The sequence below is a fragment of the Orbicella faveolata genome, unplaced genomic scaffold (assembly GCF_042242905.1).
Source record: "Orbicella faveolata isolate gen_17 unplaced genomic scaffold, um_ofav_v1 contig_34, whole genome shotgun sequence".
Lineage (NCBI taxonomy): Eukaryota > Metazoa > Cnidaria > Anthozoa > Scleractinia > Merulinidae > Orbicella > Orbicella faveolata.
In genome coordinates, this window is record NW_028301563.1 from 3,835,087 (window position 1) to 3,851,580 (window position 16,494).

The following is a 16,494-nucleotide window of genomic DNA, read 5'->3' on the forward strand; positions in this document are numbered from 1 at the left end:
ACCTAGGTAAGACAGGTACAGTTAAGTCGGCAAACGAGCCAAGTGGCCCATCAAGCTGGGGTTTATGCCAGTTTCTGTAGCATGAAGCGACCGGAAGTATTTCTACTCCCCCCTGGATGGGATGCTAGTACGTCGCAGGGTTACCCCCATCATTAAATTTGCCAGTACCCATTTGTACACCTAGGTGGAGAGAGAGGCACTGTGAGAGTGAAGTATCTTGCCCAAGAACACAAAACAATGTCCCTGGCCAGGGCTCGAACCTAGACCACTCGATCCGAGCGACTAGGAGTATTTCTACTCCCCCCTGGATGGGATGCCAGTACATTGCAGGGTTACCCCCATCATTAAATTTGTCAGTACCCATTTGTACACCTGGGTGGAGAGAGGCACTGTGAGAGTAAAGCGTCTTGCCCAAGAACACAACACAATGTCCCTGGCCGGGCTTGAACCCAGACTGCTCGATCCAGAGACAAGTGCACCAACCATGAGGCCACCGCACCTCCACAATGCAGCCATAAACTTGCTACTAATTATACCAACACACAAAAGTTCACTGACCTTTCCCTCTGGGTCAGGGTTATCGTAATACTTCAGTAAGATTTCCACAATCCTGACATGACCATTTCTTGCAGCTTCATGAAGAGGAGTGAATCCTTTCTGTAAAATAGAAATAAAACAACATTTGTAGGAACACAACACATTGATAATTCTTACACCATCTGTTAGCTGGACTAGTTAGACTGTTTTTCAAGACTAGTAATATATCGAACATGAAAGGCTGTGTTTGACCACGTTTCCAAACAACAAGAAGACGGTTGAAAACACAACGTGTCTACAGCAGAGAATATTTGACAAAATTCAAGGTGTTTGGTAATGTGGTAAAATACTGTCGTGATTGTTTGATGTATCTTCTCAATTGAAACTAAAATTAAGGAGAAAACGGAGAAATAAAATCATAAAAATCTATGCTACTTAAGATCAGATATCCAGACACCATCACAGTCATGATTTCCTTTGTTTAACTTGATGAATGATTGAGTTTGAGAATTAGGCTTGATTTCCGCCACTCTCTAGGGTCCACAAGCGCGAACTCATTCCCCGAAACAGCAGCTGGTAATCGAGCCTATTTGAGAATTTGAGTGTCGTAAATCTCAAACCATAGAAAAACCAAAGCTAAAGCAAAGTAATTGCCAGATTACTTTGAACAGTCAATTGAAATACACTTTATTAAGTAATTTCCCATAAAGAAATAAGAAGACAAGACAGCAAGCCACAGGATGGCCAACATACCTTGGACAGCTCTGTAACAGAAGCCCCATGTTCCAGAAGAATTTCCACCAGCTGTTCGTTACCATCTCTGGCAGCAATGTGCAAAGGTGTGCACTTGTTCTAAACAAAAAGAAATAGTTTCAAAAACATATTAACATATTGTTGTAAGGTACAGCAATCAGACTACCATCTGTAGTATGAAGTGACTAGAATTATTAGTCCTCTTGGCTCCTCTCAGGGTGGGATTCTAGTAAGTCAACCACAGCTTTTTGTCCCGTTGCACTTTCCACAGCCCTCAAGATTCTTTAATGTGGAGTTTCAGAACATATCCATATCCAACACAACAGGAAGATCATTGAAAATCTCCAGGGGGAGCCAAAAGGGGTTTTAAATACAAATCTTTCACATGTAGATACTGACAGTGAACCAGAATTTCCAGGGGTTGGTGGGCGGGGTGCAGTCAAACCAAAAAAACACTTTTATTGGTAGGGGTATGAATATTTTGGGGTAAAACATAGCTGTAACAAAAACCTTGATCTTGTTAGCTTTTGTTGTCAGGCTCAACCCAAGCTTTTAATGATTCACAATAAAGTAGACAGTAAGCTTTAAGACTCATAACTGAAATGAGTTGTGGGCGAACCTTATCAATAGCATCAGTGGATGCTCCATGGTCCAGAAGAAGATTCACCATCTCCACATTCTTTGTTCTGACTGCAATGTGTAGTGGAGTCTCACGATCCTGAAAGAAAGAGAACACGTCAATTCCTGTCTCTAGCTCAAAATGTCAATTCTCTCTACTGATTGCCATATAATTCTTCCCATTTTACTTCTGAGAATTTGGTTATAAATGAAGATGACATCCTTTAGACATGATTTAAATTGCTTATTTGTCATCATCTTTATTGGATGACTTTTCAATATCTTCATTCACATCTCCATCACTGTTCTGTAAATGAACAGAAGTCTGATCCACAAGCTATCATTGAGGGCCCCCCAGGGGTTTTTGTAAAACAAAGGAACACAGTCACTCATTTCAAGGGAACAAGGGATATTTTTGGGATTAATTTGTAGGAATAAGGGATATCTCTACTTTTAAAGGGAACTTTGGCAAAAAAATGTAGGGAACAAGGGAACATGTTCTCCCCTCCTCTGGGAGACCTTCATCATTGCTTATATGTAGACATGATGTATAATGCATTATAAAACACCAAGCTTTCACCACAGAAGTTCTAACCTGTGTTTTGGCATCCACCGATGCACCATTCCTTAGCAACAGTCGTACAATTGTTATCTGTCGTCTGCGGCAGGCAATATGTAAAGCAGTTTCACCTCTCTAAATAACAAGCAGATTAAACAGTTTTTAATTAATGAAATGAATATTTCAAACAGCGTAAATAGTTGCTCAATTTCACAGATTTGGTAACAAAAGTATAAAATTTAAAACAAAGGCAGTAGACTGCCATAATGAAAGCAAACAATCTACTCTACACATGTAAAATTCATATGACTGAAAATAATATATAACGCATCTAAATTTTATACCTTGACATTTTCATTTAAGGGATTTAAGGGGACTACATGTTGGGTGAAAAACAGGGCAAACAACTTCAGGTGACTGAATTGGATAAACTCAAGATTCCTATTTCTCTGTTTACAGTCATGGCTATTTTTCAATATTTTATGGCACACTGTAAAACTATATAGTAACATGTTTTGTTGTAAGGTTCATAAGGCATTTAATAACATAGTAGAGGCTGTCCAATGCATTGTACTAAATTCAAAAATCTAAATCGTTGTTCTTAAATAAACAACATTATGCAAATTGTATAAGGGTTGTTGAAAAAGCCATGTGCTCCTTTGTTTAAATTGAACAAAGACTATTAATTTGGCCCAAGTCAAAAGCTGAATAAACTATTCTGAAAGCTATTCAACTAACACATTACACCCACACCTGACATATTTTCAATGAGTATGACAAAAAAAAAAAAAGACAAGAATAAAATGCACAGTTTTACTTTTCATTGCTGTGAAGAAAAAAGAAACATACCACATTGGTGATGTCAGGAGAGCCACCATGTTGTAACAGGATAAGAACTAAGGTGACATTGCCATAATATGTTGCTACGTGCATAGGAGTTTGGCCACCCTGACACAAGAAGATAGGAAGAAAGCAAATTAAAAAAACTTCTTGTTTAGAAAAAAAAAAGGTCAAATCAATTAGAAATTATTAACAATACGCTATCTGCAGGGTACATTTTGCTACATAATATTATACAGTTAATATTAACATTTCATAAAAACCAAAATTATACAAAGAAGTTTCGGAGCTTACTAGTATAGCATTTCACTGCTAAATTTATCTCGACTGATAGGTTTTCTGAAACTTTCAGAACCTCTCATGTTCACATATAAAGTCAATAAAGTAAATCTTGTTCTTCAAGGAACTTTCTGAGGTTAAAATGTTTTTAACACATGATGTTTCAGGCAGTTTAACTGCTCTTCTTCAGGTACTGTAGCTCTAGCATTTTAAAAACATTTTAAACTTTTCTCCCATTTTCAACAAGTTTTACTTTTATTTACTTATTTTATAAATTTATCTCAGTGTTCCTGATGATTATTTGCTATTGTTCTTTCTGCCTCATTACTAGTTAGTTTAAATAGGTTACATTCACAAAGATTTGAATGTATAAAGAATCATTTTATGGCAATTATACAACACCTATCATTCTGTAAATCTTTGCTATATATTCACTATGGCTGATGATGATATTTGAAACATCAAAACATGTTCCAAAAATTACAAAGCATTTTGTGATTTTTTTTCCAAAAAAATAATTATGAATAACATTTCTTTAAGTATCACGTCTAGAAATGAATTCTTATTCCATGTCAGCAGGTTTATTTAAACAACCATCAGGAGAGACAATTCACCTCATTAGCTGAGTGAACATTTGCACCATATTTTAACAGCAGCTGGATGACTTGTTCCCGGTTTTTCTTGCAGGCGACATGAAGAGGAGTAAATCCATTCTGTTGGAAAACATGAATCAATGTCACCTCACACTAAAGAATTAATAAAATGCATTAAAGTTTTTTAATCTTTGCTATTTCTTGGAGTTTAGATTTTTACTTCAATCTGTACATGCATGGACAACTCACAAATTTGCAAAATTGTAACACCCCAAATGAAAGAATGGAAAAAGGATTTCACTGCAACAAGGAGAAAACTATCTTTCACTTCCATGTACATATATTTTAAAACAACAATATTCAATTTGAAAGGTAGACAAGTATATTTTCACATACATCAAGTTATAAGTCTTGGATCACAGATAACATTGGATCAGTGCAATTATTATAACAAAGAAACAAGCAATTATTCTGAATGATTCTGAGATCTCACAAAAACACTCAGCATCACTTCTTAAAGAATCATTGAACAAGAACAGTTCAAGAGTTCATAAACCCTCACAACATTCTTGTTGATTAACCTTACCCTGGCTCGAGCGTCAGTGTCTGCTCCACGATTCAGTAACAGCTCAGCAATATCCACATGGCCATAATGTGCTGCGATGTGAAGAGGCGTGAGGCCATTCTTTGAAAGCAAGAGGAAACGTTGTATTAAATTTTGTCAACAAACACCAAGACAAGCTATTTCTTCCAAAAAGCCTATACAAACCATATGCATATTCAGAAAGAGACAAAAGCGATTTGTAGGAGCCTGTACAAAATTGTGAGTATCTTAATCCGATGTGGTTGAGTCAAAACTACAAAGAGTGGAGACAAATGGCTTTGCCGATTGTGTTTTTTCAGTCTATTTTTTAACACGAACAGTGTAAAGAGCACTTTAACTTTGTCTGTCAATACAAACAATGCATGTATTTCAAATGTACATGCTACTTGTATCACATTACTAGGGATATCAGTGACATTAACTCCAGAATGTTTTTACCTTCATGGATGATCATAACAAAACAGTGTGTGTGTGTGTGTGTGTTACACACACACAAAAAACAAAACAAAACAAAAAAACAAAAAACAAAAAACAGATTAGAAATATTAGTTTCAGGCCAATGAGTCCAATACAACCTGTGCCAGCACTTAGCTAAGGAGTTAAAAAAGAAACTAAAACTGATGGAAATGTTCTTCTACATGTACAGTTCACTGATCATGTGTTCTTACAGTTGCAACAGCATTAACCGGAGCCTTGCTGTCGATGAGCAGCCCAGATGTGCTGAGGTGATTTCCTTGGCAAGACATATGTAGAGGAGTAAGACCATGCTGAAAAAAAAAATATCAACATTAATTCACAAGTTCATACAATAATAAACTTCGGCTATGATATCTCCTTACTTGTTCCCTAGTTTAGTTCTAGTTCTGAGAATTTGGCAGTACATCCAGACAATATGCTCTAGTTGATGATTTTCTTTATTCTCATAACCTGACTGCTTGACTATGTGCTGATATTGTAAGGAGAAATGAGAAGTTGGTCACCTACCTTAGTTCTAGCTGTTATTGATGCCTTCTTATTTACAAGGTATTCCACCACCTTGTCATGTCCATCTCTTGCTGCACAGTGAAGAGGCGTTAGACCATCCTATGGAATAACAAACAAACACATCAAATCAACAGAACTTAGGAATGGACCATTATGTTTTGGAAGGGGGTAGGGTTGGGCAGTTTTCTGGGGCATGAAATTTTTTTCTCACCTTTAGGTTGTGCATGATTGTTTTTTGGTGTGCAATAGCTTGTGCAAGAATGTTTTTTTAACATCAAGAATACAGTAGGACCAGGACAGTAAAAAGCACTTACTCCATTTTTTCTCCCATGGCTCCTCTTGCACAATATTTTTTCAGCCATTTTGCTGTGCAGGACTGTTTTGGGGGAAATTACCCAACACATCTCCCTCCTCCCCTCAAAAACATAATGGTCCATCCCTTACAATCCGTTTTAGTAACAGCCAATATAAAGTTGATCAACCCAGCCAACCAAGAAATAACCTGGTAGATTATAACAGCCCACAAATTAAATTAAACCTATTAATTATTAATATAATATTCTCTTTTTAAGTATCAAAATTGCACCAAAGACTAATTTTCTCAGATAAGCATCATAATTCAACTGACCTTGTTGGGTATGTCCACTTTTGAACCCTTCTCTACAAGCAGGGTCACAATGTTGAGATTGCCATATTTTGCAGCAACATGAAGTGGTGCAATGACATAATTCTGTGGAGAAAAAAGAATTGTTTCTTTCACAGAACTACAGAGTTTTTTGCATAATCAGGCACCAACACAACTTTAAATATATATTTCCTGTCCACTTGCGAGGAATAACATTGATTAAAGTGAACCTGGGAGAACTCACAAACTCGAACAAATGACAAAACGACAAAATTCTGCCAATCAAATTTTATTAAATACGGTGAATCATGTGAAAAAATTAACCATTTTGATGCCTTAGGACATTTCGCTAGCATACATACAGTATAAAAACAATAATCTGGCAGATATCTAGATGTCTTTAGACGTACTACTGTACCTTAGTTTTGTAGTCAATAGTAGCTCCATGTTGAATTAGCACTCCTGCAACATTTTGGTTTCCATACTTAGCAGCGATATGAAGTGGAGTAAAACCATTCTGTAAAAAATATATATATCATCTAAATTTTATGCATTGCTTCAATATAAATTGTACGAATATCAATTTTACAAAATTTAGTTTGACAAGAATATCAGAAATGTTCACAGGCTTACTGGAGCTTCAATATCGGGCTTGTGATCCTTCTGAAGCAGAAGCTTGGCTGCCTTGGCAAAGTCCTTCCTGGCTGCGGTATGAAGAGAACGATAACCTTTCTGCAAAAAAGAAAAAAAGAGAAAAGAAATGAAAAAATAAAATTCTGAAGAAAATCATTGGCAAATGTATTTGAACAAAGTGTAGTTATAGAAAATATCCCCTCCCCCACCCCTCTGGAAATCCAATTAAGCTTCGTACATTTCTTAATATTCTTTGGTCTTACTGAGCCCCCCGCCCCCAGGAAATTCCAATCCCTTCTGTGCCCGGGGGAGTATGGATATTTTCTGGAGCTGCCATGTACAATGGGGTAAAGGCATTCTGTAACAAAATGTGATAAACACTGTACTGACTCACACACAAACGTTGTGTTCTTTAAATTCCTTGGTCTTGCTAAACCTCCTGCCCCCCAGGGAAATTCCAATCCCTTCTATTGGGGGGAGTATGGATATTGTCTGGAACAGTACAATGTAAGATTTTATCATGTTTCTAAAAGCACTTAATTCCAGCTAATTCAGTATGGTGTAAAAATCTGTCACAATCGAAGAAACTTTTAAAGACTGTTCTGTGAATGATGGAAGCACCACTCTCATTTTCTTTTCCCAGGGTTAAGAATAAAAATTAACAGCGAGGGAGTATATTAAGTTGTTAAAGACATAAAAGCTGCAGCCTTAACAGCACAAAGTTTACACATTCAGAATCAGATAGAAAGTGATAAGAAAGTAAAACATTCTTACTCTGGAATCATGATGAAGAAGTGCAGCTACAACTTTTTCATGTCCTTGTTGAACAGCGACATCAATTGGAGTAAAACCATCCTGCAAGAGAACAATGAATAAAGTTGATTTCTGCTTCTGTGTTAGATCCCCAAGATTCTTAATTCCACCAATGGCACATTGATCAGCAGCAATATTACTTGAAATTTTATGGATAACAGACAGTAAAGCACTGTCCAGTAAAGGGTAAGTTGACACCTTGCATCATGGAATTATTTCCTCAGGTGATGTGATCATCAAACAGGTAATACACACATCAACAGACAAGTCAAAGCAGTCTTTTTGGTAGAGTCCATAATAATTATTATAGAACCTACATTGTGATTTTCTCGCTAACCAGCCGAGGAGGCTAAATTACATGTATGCTGATTTAAAACTGAACTGATCACTAACCTCAGTAGTACATTGTTGATTTGCTCCCTTGTTAAGAAGTGTTCTCACGACGTCGACATGCCCTTCCTGAGCTGCCATGTACAATGGTGTAAAGCCATTCTGTAACAAAATATAATATCACCATCATCATCATCATCATCATCAGTCCTCATCACGCCATCGGACACATAAGGCCTTAAATATGCTATACACTGACTCAATAACACAAACTTTGCATGCGACATGTCTGCTGGATCACAACATGAATTCAAATGAATACATCTCTACTCAAACAAAACAATAATTTTATAAACATTATGTAGTTCTACAGGTTGTTACCTGAGCTTTAGAGTTTACAGAGGCACCAGATTCCAGTAACACATCTACTGCCGCTTTTTGCCCAGCAAGTGAAGCAATGTGAAGTGCTGTGTTGCCTTTTTTGGTGGTAAAGTTCACCCCTGCTCCACGCCTTAAAAGCTCTTGGACAACCTCAACATGCCCCTCCTTAGATGACAAGTGAAGTGCGTTAAGGCCATTCTGTTGAAAAAAAGAAACACAGTTCATCAACACCACAAATCATAACTGATCTACGATTCCTATTTCAACAAAAATTCAACCAGCAAGAAAGGTGGAGTTGAAAGTAGGCTACTTTTTATTTTATTAATTAAAAATTGACCTTGAGAATCTAAGCAAGACCTAAGGAATTGGTCAAAGGAGACTGAACAAGTATGGTTATTCTTTTCTCTTGTTTTGTGACATCCTCTACATGTAGGAGTGCTATCAAGATTTATTTTAAGACATCAGAAGTAGCCTACAGGACGTCGGAGAACAAACAGTTACATGAACTCATCCTCTTTCAGTTTTACTTTGACTAGCCAGTTCAAAAACAAAAAGCCATCAAAAAGTTGGCAAAAATACTATCAAAATTTAACAAAGAATTTTGTAGCAGCAATGGTATGATGAGCAGACTGTAAATGTCCTCTTTCTGTTTGACATTTTATAGCTTTGATACCATCTGTGAAGTAAACAAAATGTTATCACTTACGGCATTGCATGTGTGAATGTCTCCTTCCTCGGTTAGAAAAGATTTAACCTTTTCAAGATTCCCAGCTCTTGCTGCTCTCAAAAATGCAACATCAACCTGGTGACAAAGGGCAAAACAACTGTTACAAAAATGGCTACAGCAAGCAATATATACTTTACAGAGAAGCCAGCCTTAATCAACAAGATTGCTAATATTTTGCAAGAAGATACCTCCTGTTGAGCTACAAAAGTGGCCATATGCCAAGCAGAATGAGAAAGCTACACTGATTTGACCAAAAATTGCACTAAATGTCCAAAATTCCTCCTTGTCTTCTTATCCACTCCAATCTTCAAATTGCCCAAAATAGGATAGGTGTGAAACTAAACAGTATATTTAAGTTTTTTACTTCTTATTCAGAAGACTTGGTAACCTGTCGGAGAGGCCGGAAGGTAAAGTCGGTATCCAGGGAGACTCCTAGATACAGTACAGTAATCTACGAGAGTTGCAAGGTATGGCTTTATACTAAGGTACTGGCCAAATTCGTTCATTTCACAAGTCTACGTACTCTAAGAAATTGCAGATTTCATTAACAAAATAAAGAGCACTTCAATTCCAAATAAGTTTCATAATGCAAACACTTATTTGTGATGCCGCCAGTGCCTTACTTCTTTAACTTATAATATCAGTCACCCTCAATAATTTTATTGTTATCACTATATTCTGATCCAAGCAAAATAAGTTAACAGCTAGCAATTTAAGTGCAAGACATATACACTGAATGAGATTTCAAGAATGCATTTTCCTTTAGCAACCTTTATGGCTTTCCATAATATTTATCCATATTGTCCAAACATGCATTTTTCTATTCCACCTACGAAACCATTGATTAGAATTAGGTAATTCAACAGCAATTATAATCAAAGAACGCAATGCATAAGTACACCGGTACAATTTATGTGTTGAATGCTAACTCATTGGTGGAATATAAAAGTGATATGACATCAGGATGCTGTCTTGCTAATAGTACAGTTTATGTACCATGGCTGCAGAAAAAAGGTTAAGGCATCCCACTGATAATTATTATTAACATATTAAATATATAGTGCTATAAAGTAAAATTTACATGGTATGTTAGAAATATGAAGTAAAGGAGACAAAGGTAATCAAAATAATTATCATAGCACTAGCAAATAACCATCGAAAATGTAAATGTATTTAACACAACATCACCCTTCTACAAATCACAACTAAAAAAGTGCAATCCCTTGTAATAAAACACTTGCTGAGGTTGAAATGACTAAAATCAACAGGAATGCATATTATTTATATAATATAACTTCCTTCTGATTGATTCAATGTAAACAAACATACTGAGCAGTTTCAATTATTCTTGCCTGAGGATAATAAATTTCTCTCCCATTCAAAAGCAAACATCAAGAAGCCTTCTTAAATGCCATTTAGTTGGCTTCAACCAGAACATCTGTCTCTGCCATGATGAAAAAATAGTCCTCTTACAACTAATTAGCTACTGTACATAACTTTATTGTGAAAAAGAAAACCTGAGGGGTCTAGGCATTATCAACAAGAATTACCAAACTACTACTACTGTAGTTCTTATTTGCATGAAATGTTTCCATAATTATGAATAATAATTTGGTCGTCAGAAAAGTAAACATCTTGAACACTACATGAAGGATTCAACTGTTAGTTACAAAAGCTGAGAACAGTACCAAGTTCTTTCGAGATAATACTTGAAGTTACATTTAAGCCGAAATAGCAAACAAAATAGAAATAAGAAATCCAAATTTCACAAATGCAGCACGAAAATTACTTCAAAATTATAGAAAACAGTCAACTGTAGAAGAAAGTAAACAAGATTGTAGATAAGCTAGCGAGGAAACTATTCTAAAGAAAAACAAACCCAAATTTGCGTGACAAAAAAATCGTTCGAACGTCTGTTTGTATCGATTTCACGGGCGTAACGTAGATGGCTCGTAGATGGAACTTTTTCAACGTTAAATTAAAGGCTCGAGTGTGATTTTGGAATTCAAGGTAGGTGGCTCCATTACTCATCAATATGAGTTTACGAGAATGAGTAGCGAAGCGTATTAAAACAAAACCATAATCTCGATTAAGCGGTCGAAACTCATCAACAACTCTGATTTAAACAATAGCCTGTTAACCCTCTAGGAAGTAAAAGCACATGCTGTCGGGCAATTCTAATCGAATATCTGAGTTCTTTTCCAAGGTTTTAAATTGAAGTTTAACAAAATAGCCCACGCCAAGTCATTACCATCGATTAAGAGATCTTATCCGTGATAAACGTGGCATGGCCCTTGTGAATTCAAGTAAGCCAATTCAAACGAACGTATTGGACACAGAATTCATAAAATTCAGCGGGTACTGTTTTTCTTTGGGAAAAGCATGGTATGTAATTCAAATAAAATTTAAGTTTACACTATAGAAGGTGTGGTGACTTCACACCTATTAACACACGCCCCCACTTTTGGATTAGACCGGGAAGATTTTTTTTTTTTGGAATAATAATTATATGCGCATTTTGAAAACCCAAACACAGCGTGAAGCTTAGAGTGACAAAATTTAAGTTGTAATGAAGCAATTTGGGAAACATAACGTTGACAAGAGATCCGCTGTAACAGCATCCGTGTTCTGTCAACCCATGAACAAATCTGCATCGCCGAAACGACGAGCTTTGTGACAATCAGATTGCTACATCCATCAGCCCTCCATAAATCATATACATGCATGTAAATAGCCGACTAAATTATTGAATGCAAAATAAAGAATTTAAACCACATAAGCCTATTCAACGATTGTGACTTCCAAATATAATTATTTCATGCGAACTGGAGAAGTGGAACACCCTTAAACCGAAATCAATGCGCTTTAGAACGTGCAATGGAAAACTCCAGAAACTACGACCAAACTTGAATACGCGTGAATTTCATAAACCAACACAGGAAACCGTGGTCCGTTTCAGACAACAAACGAGGAGGGATATATTTTTTGCATTTTGTGAATTTGCCGAGGTGAAGTAAATCGTTTTGATGGCGCTTGACGCATAACACACGCATGTAACAAGGGAAAACGGCTCGAGTAAAACGACGCTATTCACCGAGAGTTGTGCGTGACATGATTTTCTGAAAGAAACAACAAAACAGAATTCCAGCCAAGACTACAGTTTATAGAAACAACAAAGATGATTTTGCTGACTTCGAGAGTAAATCGACTAGACACATTAAAATGTCCATCGAAAAAATATGGCAGACGAGGACGGACGGAAAACCAGGCCAAGGTTAAGACCTTACTGATCAAAGGAGTAAAAGCGCGCCATAAGCCTACTTCGTCTTACCTGATTCAAAGTTGCTCCTGTTTTATCTTTGCCGTTCATTTTAGAAAATGACCCTCAGTTCCGAATGGCAAATCAGCCCCAGACCAAGTGCAGTGCTACAGATTTTTGTAGCTACGTAAAGGCGAAAACGCCTTGAAATAGAACTTTTGCTTGGATCACGAGCAAGGACAAGCTTGAATACAGCGACACAACGCCTCGCTGGATGGACACAAGAACGCATGCTCCAATTTTGTGCGCAAACGCGCGCGGCTAACGCGTGACTCGTGGCACAAACGCCACGTGCTTTCCTGTTTACGAGTTCACACGCGTGCGACATAATACGGCGATTTCAAAGCAGTATAAGACATTTCGTAAAGTAAAAATTTCGTGAAATCTGTTGGAACTCCAATAAGCATGGAAGAGAAGACAGCATCCGTGAACCTATGCACACAGACAACCTTTGTTAGGCGATTACAGTACTATTTTCATTCGGATCAACCGGAGCGTAACAGTACTCATGGATTGGTTACAGACGGATAAAATGTAAACAAACCATATGTCCGACTGAAGACTAATAACAACGGAAGCTTAGAAGAAATTTGAGCTGTAACCTTAGCAAAGCATTACATTAAAATTACCCTTTAGGGTAAAATGCCAGTGGCAAATGCAAGCAAATGAAGCAGCTTCGAGACCGCTCACTCATGGGATGGGGCTGGTGGTCGGGGGGGGGGGGGGAGGAGAAGCTATCCCCCCACGTGTGGTTAATCTCTAGAGGGATCATATATACCATGACCTTCTGCCAGAGGTACATTACAGACCAAAACAAAGGATTTTCTATCTCCTTTTTCAAAGTTGATCTTTTTGTTTTGAAGAACAATTTCCTTCGGCCAGTGTCAAAATAACAAGCTAAACAAATAAATGATTATTCGGGATACGCGAGGGCAGGCTGGGGTGTCTGCTCGGTGAGATTCTGACAAAATTCATATCCTATTGCAAACTGCGCTAGAAAAGCAAAATTCGATCACTGCATTTCAATCCAAGACAAATATAAAATCATGCCTTTCAGAACGAGAAAAACAATGGGCAGGCTTAAAATATCGACAAAAGTCTTGTAAACATGCTTTCGAGTGTCTTGCACATTTCAGTTACCGTATGCAAATACCGTTTACGTTTAAGTCCTAAATGTTGAGTGTAGACATAAATAAATTTTTCATCTTGTATGCGTAATTCATATTTTATCAACACGGTAGAAGTTATTAAAATGGAAACAACGAAAGCGCATTTTATAGAGAACAACTTCTCGATTTCAGACTGCTTGACTTATTAGCATGACTTAGAGACGGTGGTGTTAATTGGAGGTCTTTACCCGTCCTTACAGTTTCATGTTAAGTTCGTTTAGGGCTTCAGAGGCTTATGGCCTTTTAAAACTATCCTGTTTTTCTCAGTTTTTTTGAGCAAATAAAGTAGGATAATAATAATATGCTGGGTTTTACAAAAGAATTCACTCACCACAATATCCTTCATGCCGACTGTAAGCAAAACAACAAGCTTCGTGGAATTCTTCGCATCACTAACATTCACACAAGATAAACACGCCACTTGCCGTACAAAGCATGCCAGCCATTAGCAGCGAAGTCTACAGCGACAACATGTCCTTAAAGAAACACAGCTCCGTCTGTAGCAGGAAAGACTACTGGAAAGAATAAATTAATGTCGAAATCATTCACCGCGTGCAGTTGTGAAATAGAATATGCCCGCGTTAGGCTGCAACAGAACACTCAGGGTTGGGCGATACACGGGTACATGGCTGTCTAATCGAATGCAATTCTTTCAACGCATTAATCATTTATCGCAAATATTGTTTCATGATAAAGTTCAGGCGCTTTATTCCAAGTGCCAATTGACGTGGCAATACTCGCGGTAATAGAACACAGCAAAAACAAATGAAAAGTTACTTTTCATTGCTGTCAATTTATTTGTGAGCGAACGCGCCAGCTGATGAATCATTTGTTCAAACAGGAAACATTAATTAAAAATAAATGCGCAGATATTAAGGTTCATATTTTCCAAACGTAGAAGACAAGAATTTAAAACAAGAAAGAATATGTTGATTATTCAAGTTTATTGCAAGTTGATAACCCCCCGTTATCCCGAAGAATGAGATATAGCACTGATAAAACGGAATGTTATCTGTTATTGCAATGTTTAGCACTCATCAAATTAGCTTTCTTTTCCGTCGAGAGGTTAAACATCACAAAGGAACTTGCTAGAAATCATTAACTGATTATATTCAAATTTCAAGGGAAGATCTTCTAAAAAAAAAAAAATTAAAATAACAAAAGACTATTTCACAAACATTAATTGTTCTTATCGCATCTCTTCCCCCAGGGGCCGGCTGGCTAAACCTCCGACCAAATGTCCAGAGTGCTAGCCAATCAGCTTTGCGCTGAAACAACCGTGAGTTAATTTATGAATGGCGACTTTCAATATTGGCCCGGGTCCGCGTTCTTGTTGCTAACTGACCTAAACATGGCGAACAAAGCCGCTGTGAGGACAACATTATGTTGATAGCCATAATAAATTTTAATTTTCTGACGATGAAGAAAATTCTAGAATAAACAAATGAAAGCGAATTCGAAAACAGCACGCATATGACGACAATCAGAATTTGCTGCCATTAACAGACGTTTAATGCACCTGAATACGCTGCACTCTTTTTGTGACTTTCTTCATGATCTAACCTGTTAACTCACAAAAATTCACCTTGCCAGGTAATAATTAGATTTGCAGCCTAAGACCATGAAAGACAGCTAGCAGGTTACATCACCTGAAATGGCGTTGGAAAAGCGCCGTAAATCCATCTTAGGCTATGTTCACTCTTAGTGGCCGAGCACCGACGGTGCCCGATTATGATTCTTGCTGGACACTAATGTGAACACACCTTTTTTCCCCGGGGGCTGCTCCCAGAAAAATTGGGTGAGGGTGTGCGGCCCGCTTCCCCATACCCTTACCCTAATTATGACCAAAATCTTCGATTTTTCCCTACGCCTATTTATGACTTGAAATTAAAAGTAGTTTCTGCAAAAAAGACATACCGAGTTCAAGACTAGAGTGCAATTTATGACCAAAATGACCAAAATCGATGCCCTATTTATGACCGAAACGGCTCGGAAAATCCTACCCTCTGCGGCCGCACATACCTATATAGTCCATATAAGGGAGCAACACCTCCCCCCGCGCGCGAGCTTTTTTCACACCAAAATTCAGGCGCACTGCCCGTTCCCGGGCATAAGGTCTCGACCTTGTACTCAGGCTTTAATGTAATTGACATGGGTACTTTGAGTACCCAGTATCTGAACATAACACTATATTGTGCCGGCGCCCAGCTGTCGGTGCCCGGCCGGTAACCGGCCGGGGCAACAGTGCTTGGGCACCAAGTGTGAACACGGCCTTAAACTAATTACTGGGTGCAAGATGACTTAGACTCAGACTTTGACCGGGCTCATGCATTCAACGCCCACAACATAATGAGTACGAAGTTTTATTAATCACTATCTCCATGTGGAGCTATATAATAAGCGATGTTGGCTCCTGATTTTTTACACAAAGTCACACAACACACGCAATATCGATAGAAATGAGGATACACTGATAAATACTGATGACCTAATGAGACTAATTAGGAAAACGAAAAACACGAGAAAAATGCACACACACACACAAAAAATGACTAATGTAATTCTCTTCCCCCCCCCCCCCCCCCCTCTCCTCCCACAGGACACTTGGTTTAGACAACGCCCTAACGCCCTCTGGGTCTCAAGCCGATCCAATTCGCAAGAAGGGTTTCGTGATGATAATATCACATTATGAACTAACTGAGAAATAATCGGGAATGGTTTCAGTATGAA

At 37.7% G+C, this 16,494-nt stretch overlaps 1 protein-coding gene across 3 annotated transcripts in view; it reads right to left on the reverse strand.

Annotated features, from left to right (window-relative positions):
* The window catches only part of LOC110068025 (uncharacterized), a 28,236-nt gene extending 13,870 nt beyond the window's left edge, over positions 1-14,366 (reverse strand). The window contains exons 1-17 of one of the 3 annotated variants that reach the window (XM_089270506.1): positions 14,096-14,366; positions 9,256-9,351; positions 8,550-8,747; positions 8,232-8,330; positions 7,800-7,880; positions 7,026-7,124; positions 6,811-6,909; positions 6,396-6,497; positions 5,768-5,866; positions 5,452-5,550; positions 4,766-4,864; positions 4,201-4,299; positions 3,317-3,415; positions 2,504-2,602; positions 1,910-2,008; positions 1,291-1,389; positions 559-657 (exon numbers count right to left, since the gene is read on the reverse strand). In XM_089270506.1, the coding sequence (XP_089126632.1) occupies positions 559-657; positions 1,291-1,389; positions 1,910-2,008; positions 2,504-2,602; positions 3,317-3,415; positions 4,201-4,299; positions 4,766-4,864; positions 5,452-5,550; positions 5,768-5,866; positions 6,396-6,497; positions 6,811-6,909; positions 7,026-7,124; positions 7,800-7,880; positions 8,232-8,330; positions 8,550-8,747; positions 9,256-9,351; positions 14,096-14,110 (1,680 nt within the window). In that variant the 5' untranslated portion in view covers positions 14,111-14,366. Of the gene's footprint in view, positions 1-558; positions 658-1,290; positions 1,390-1,909; positions 2,009-2,503; positions 2,603-3,316; positions 3,416-4,200; positions 4,300-4,765; positions 4,865-5,451; positions 5,551-5,767; positions 5,867-6,395; positions 6,498-6,810; positions 6,910-7,025; positions 7,125-7,799; positions 7,881-8,231; positions 8,331-8,549; positions 8,748-9,255; positions 9,352-9,464; positions 9,560-12,607; positions 13,308-14,095 lie in introns of those variants that run through there. The other 2 variants (XM_089270504.1, XM_089270505.1) reach the window with 2 other exon arrangements.
* Positions 14,367-16,494: the final 2,128 nt, after the last annotated feature.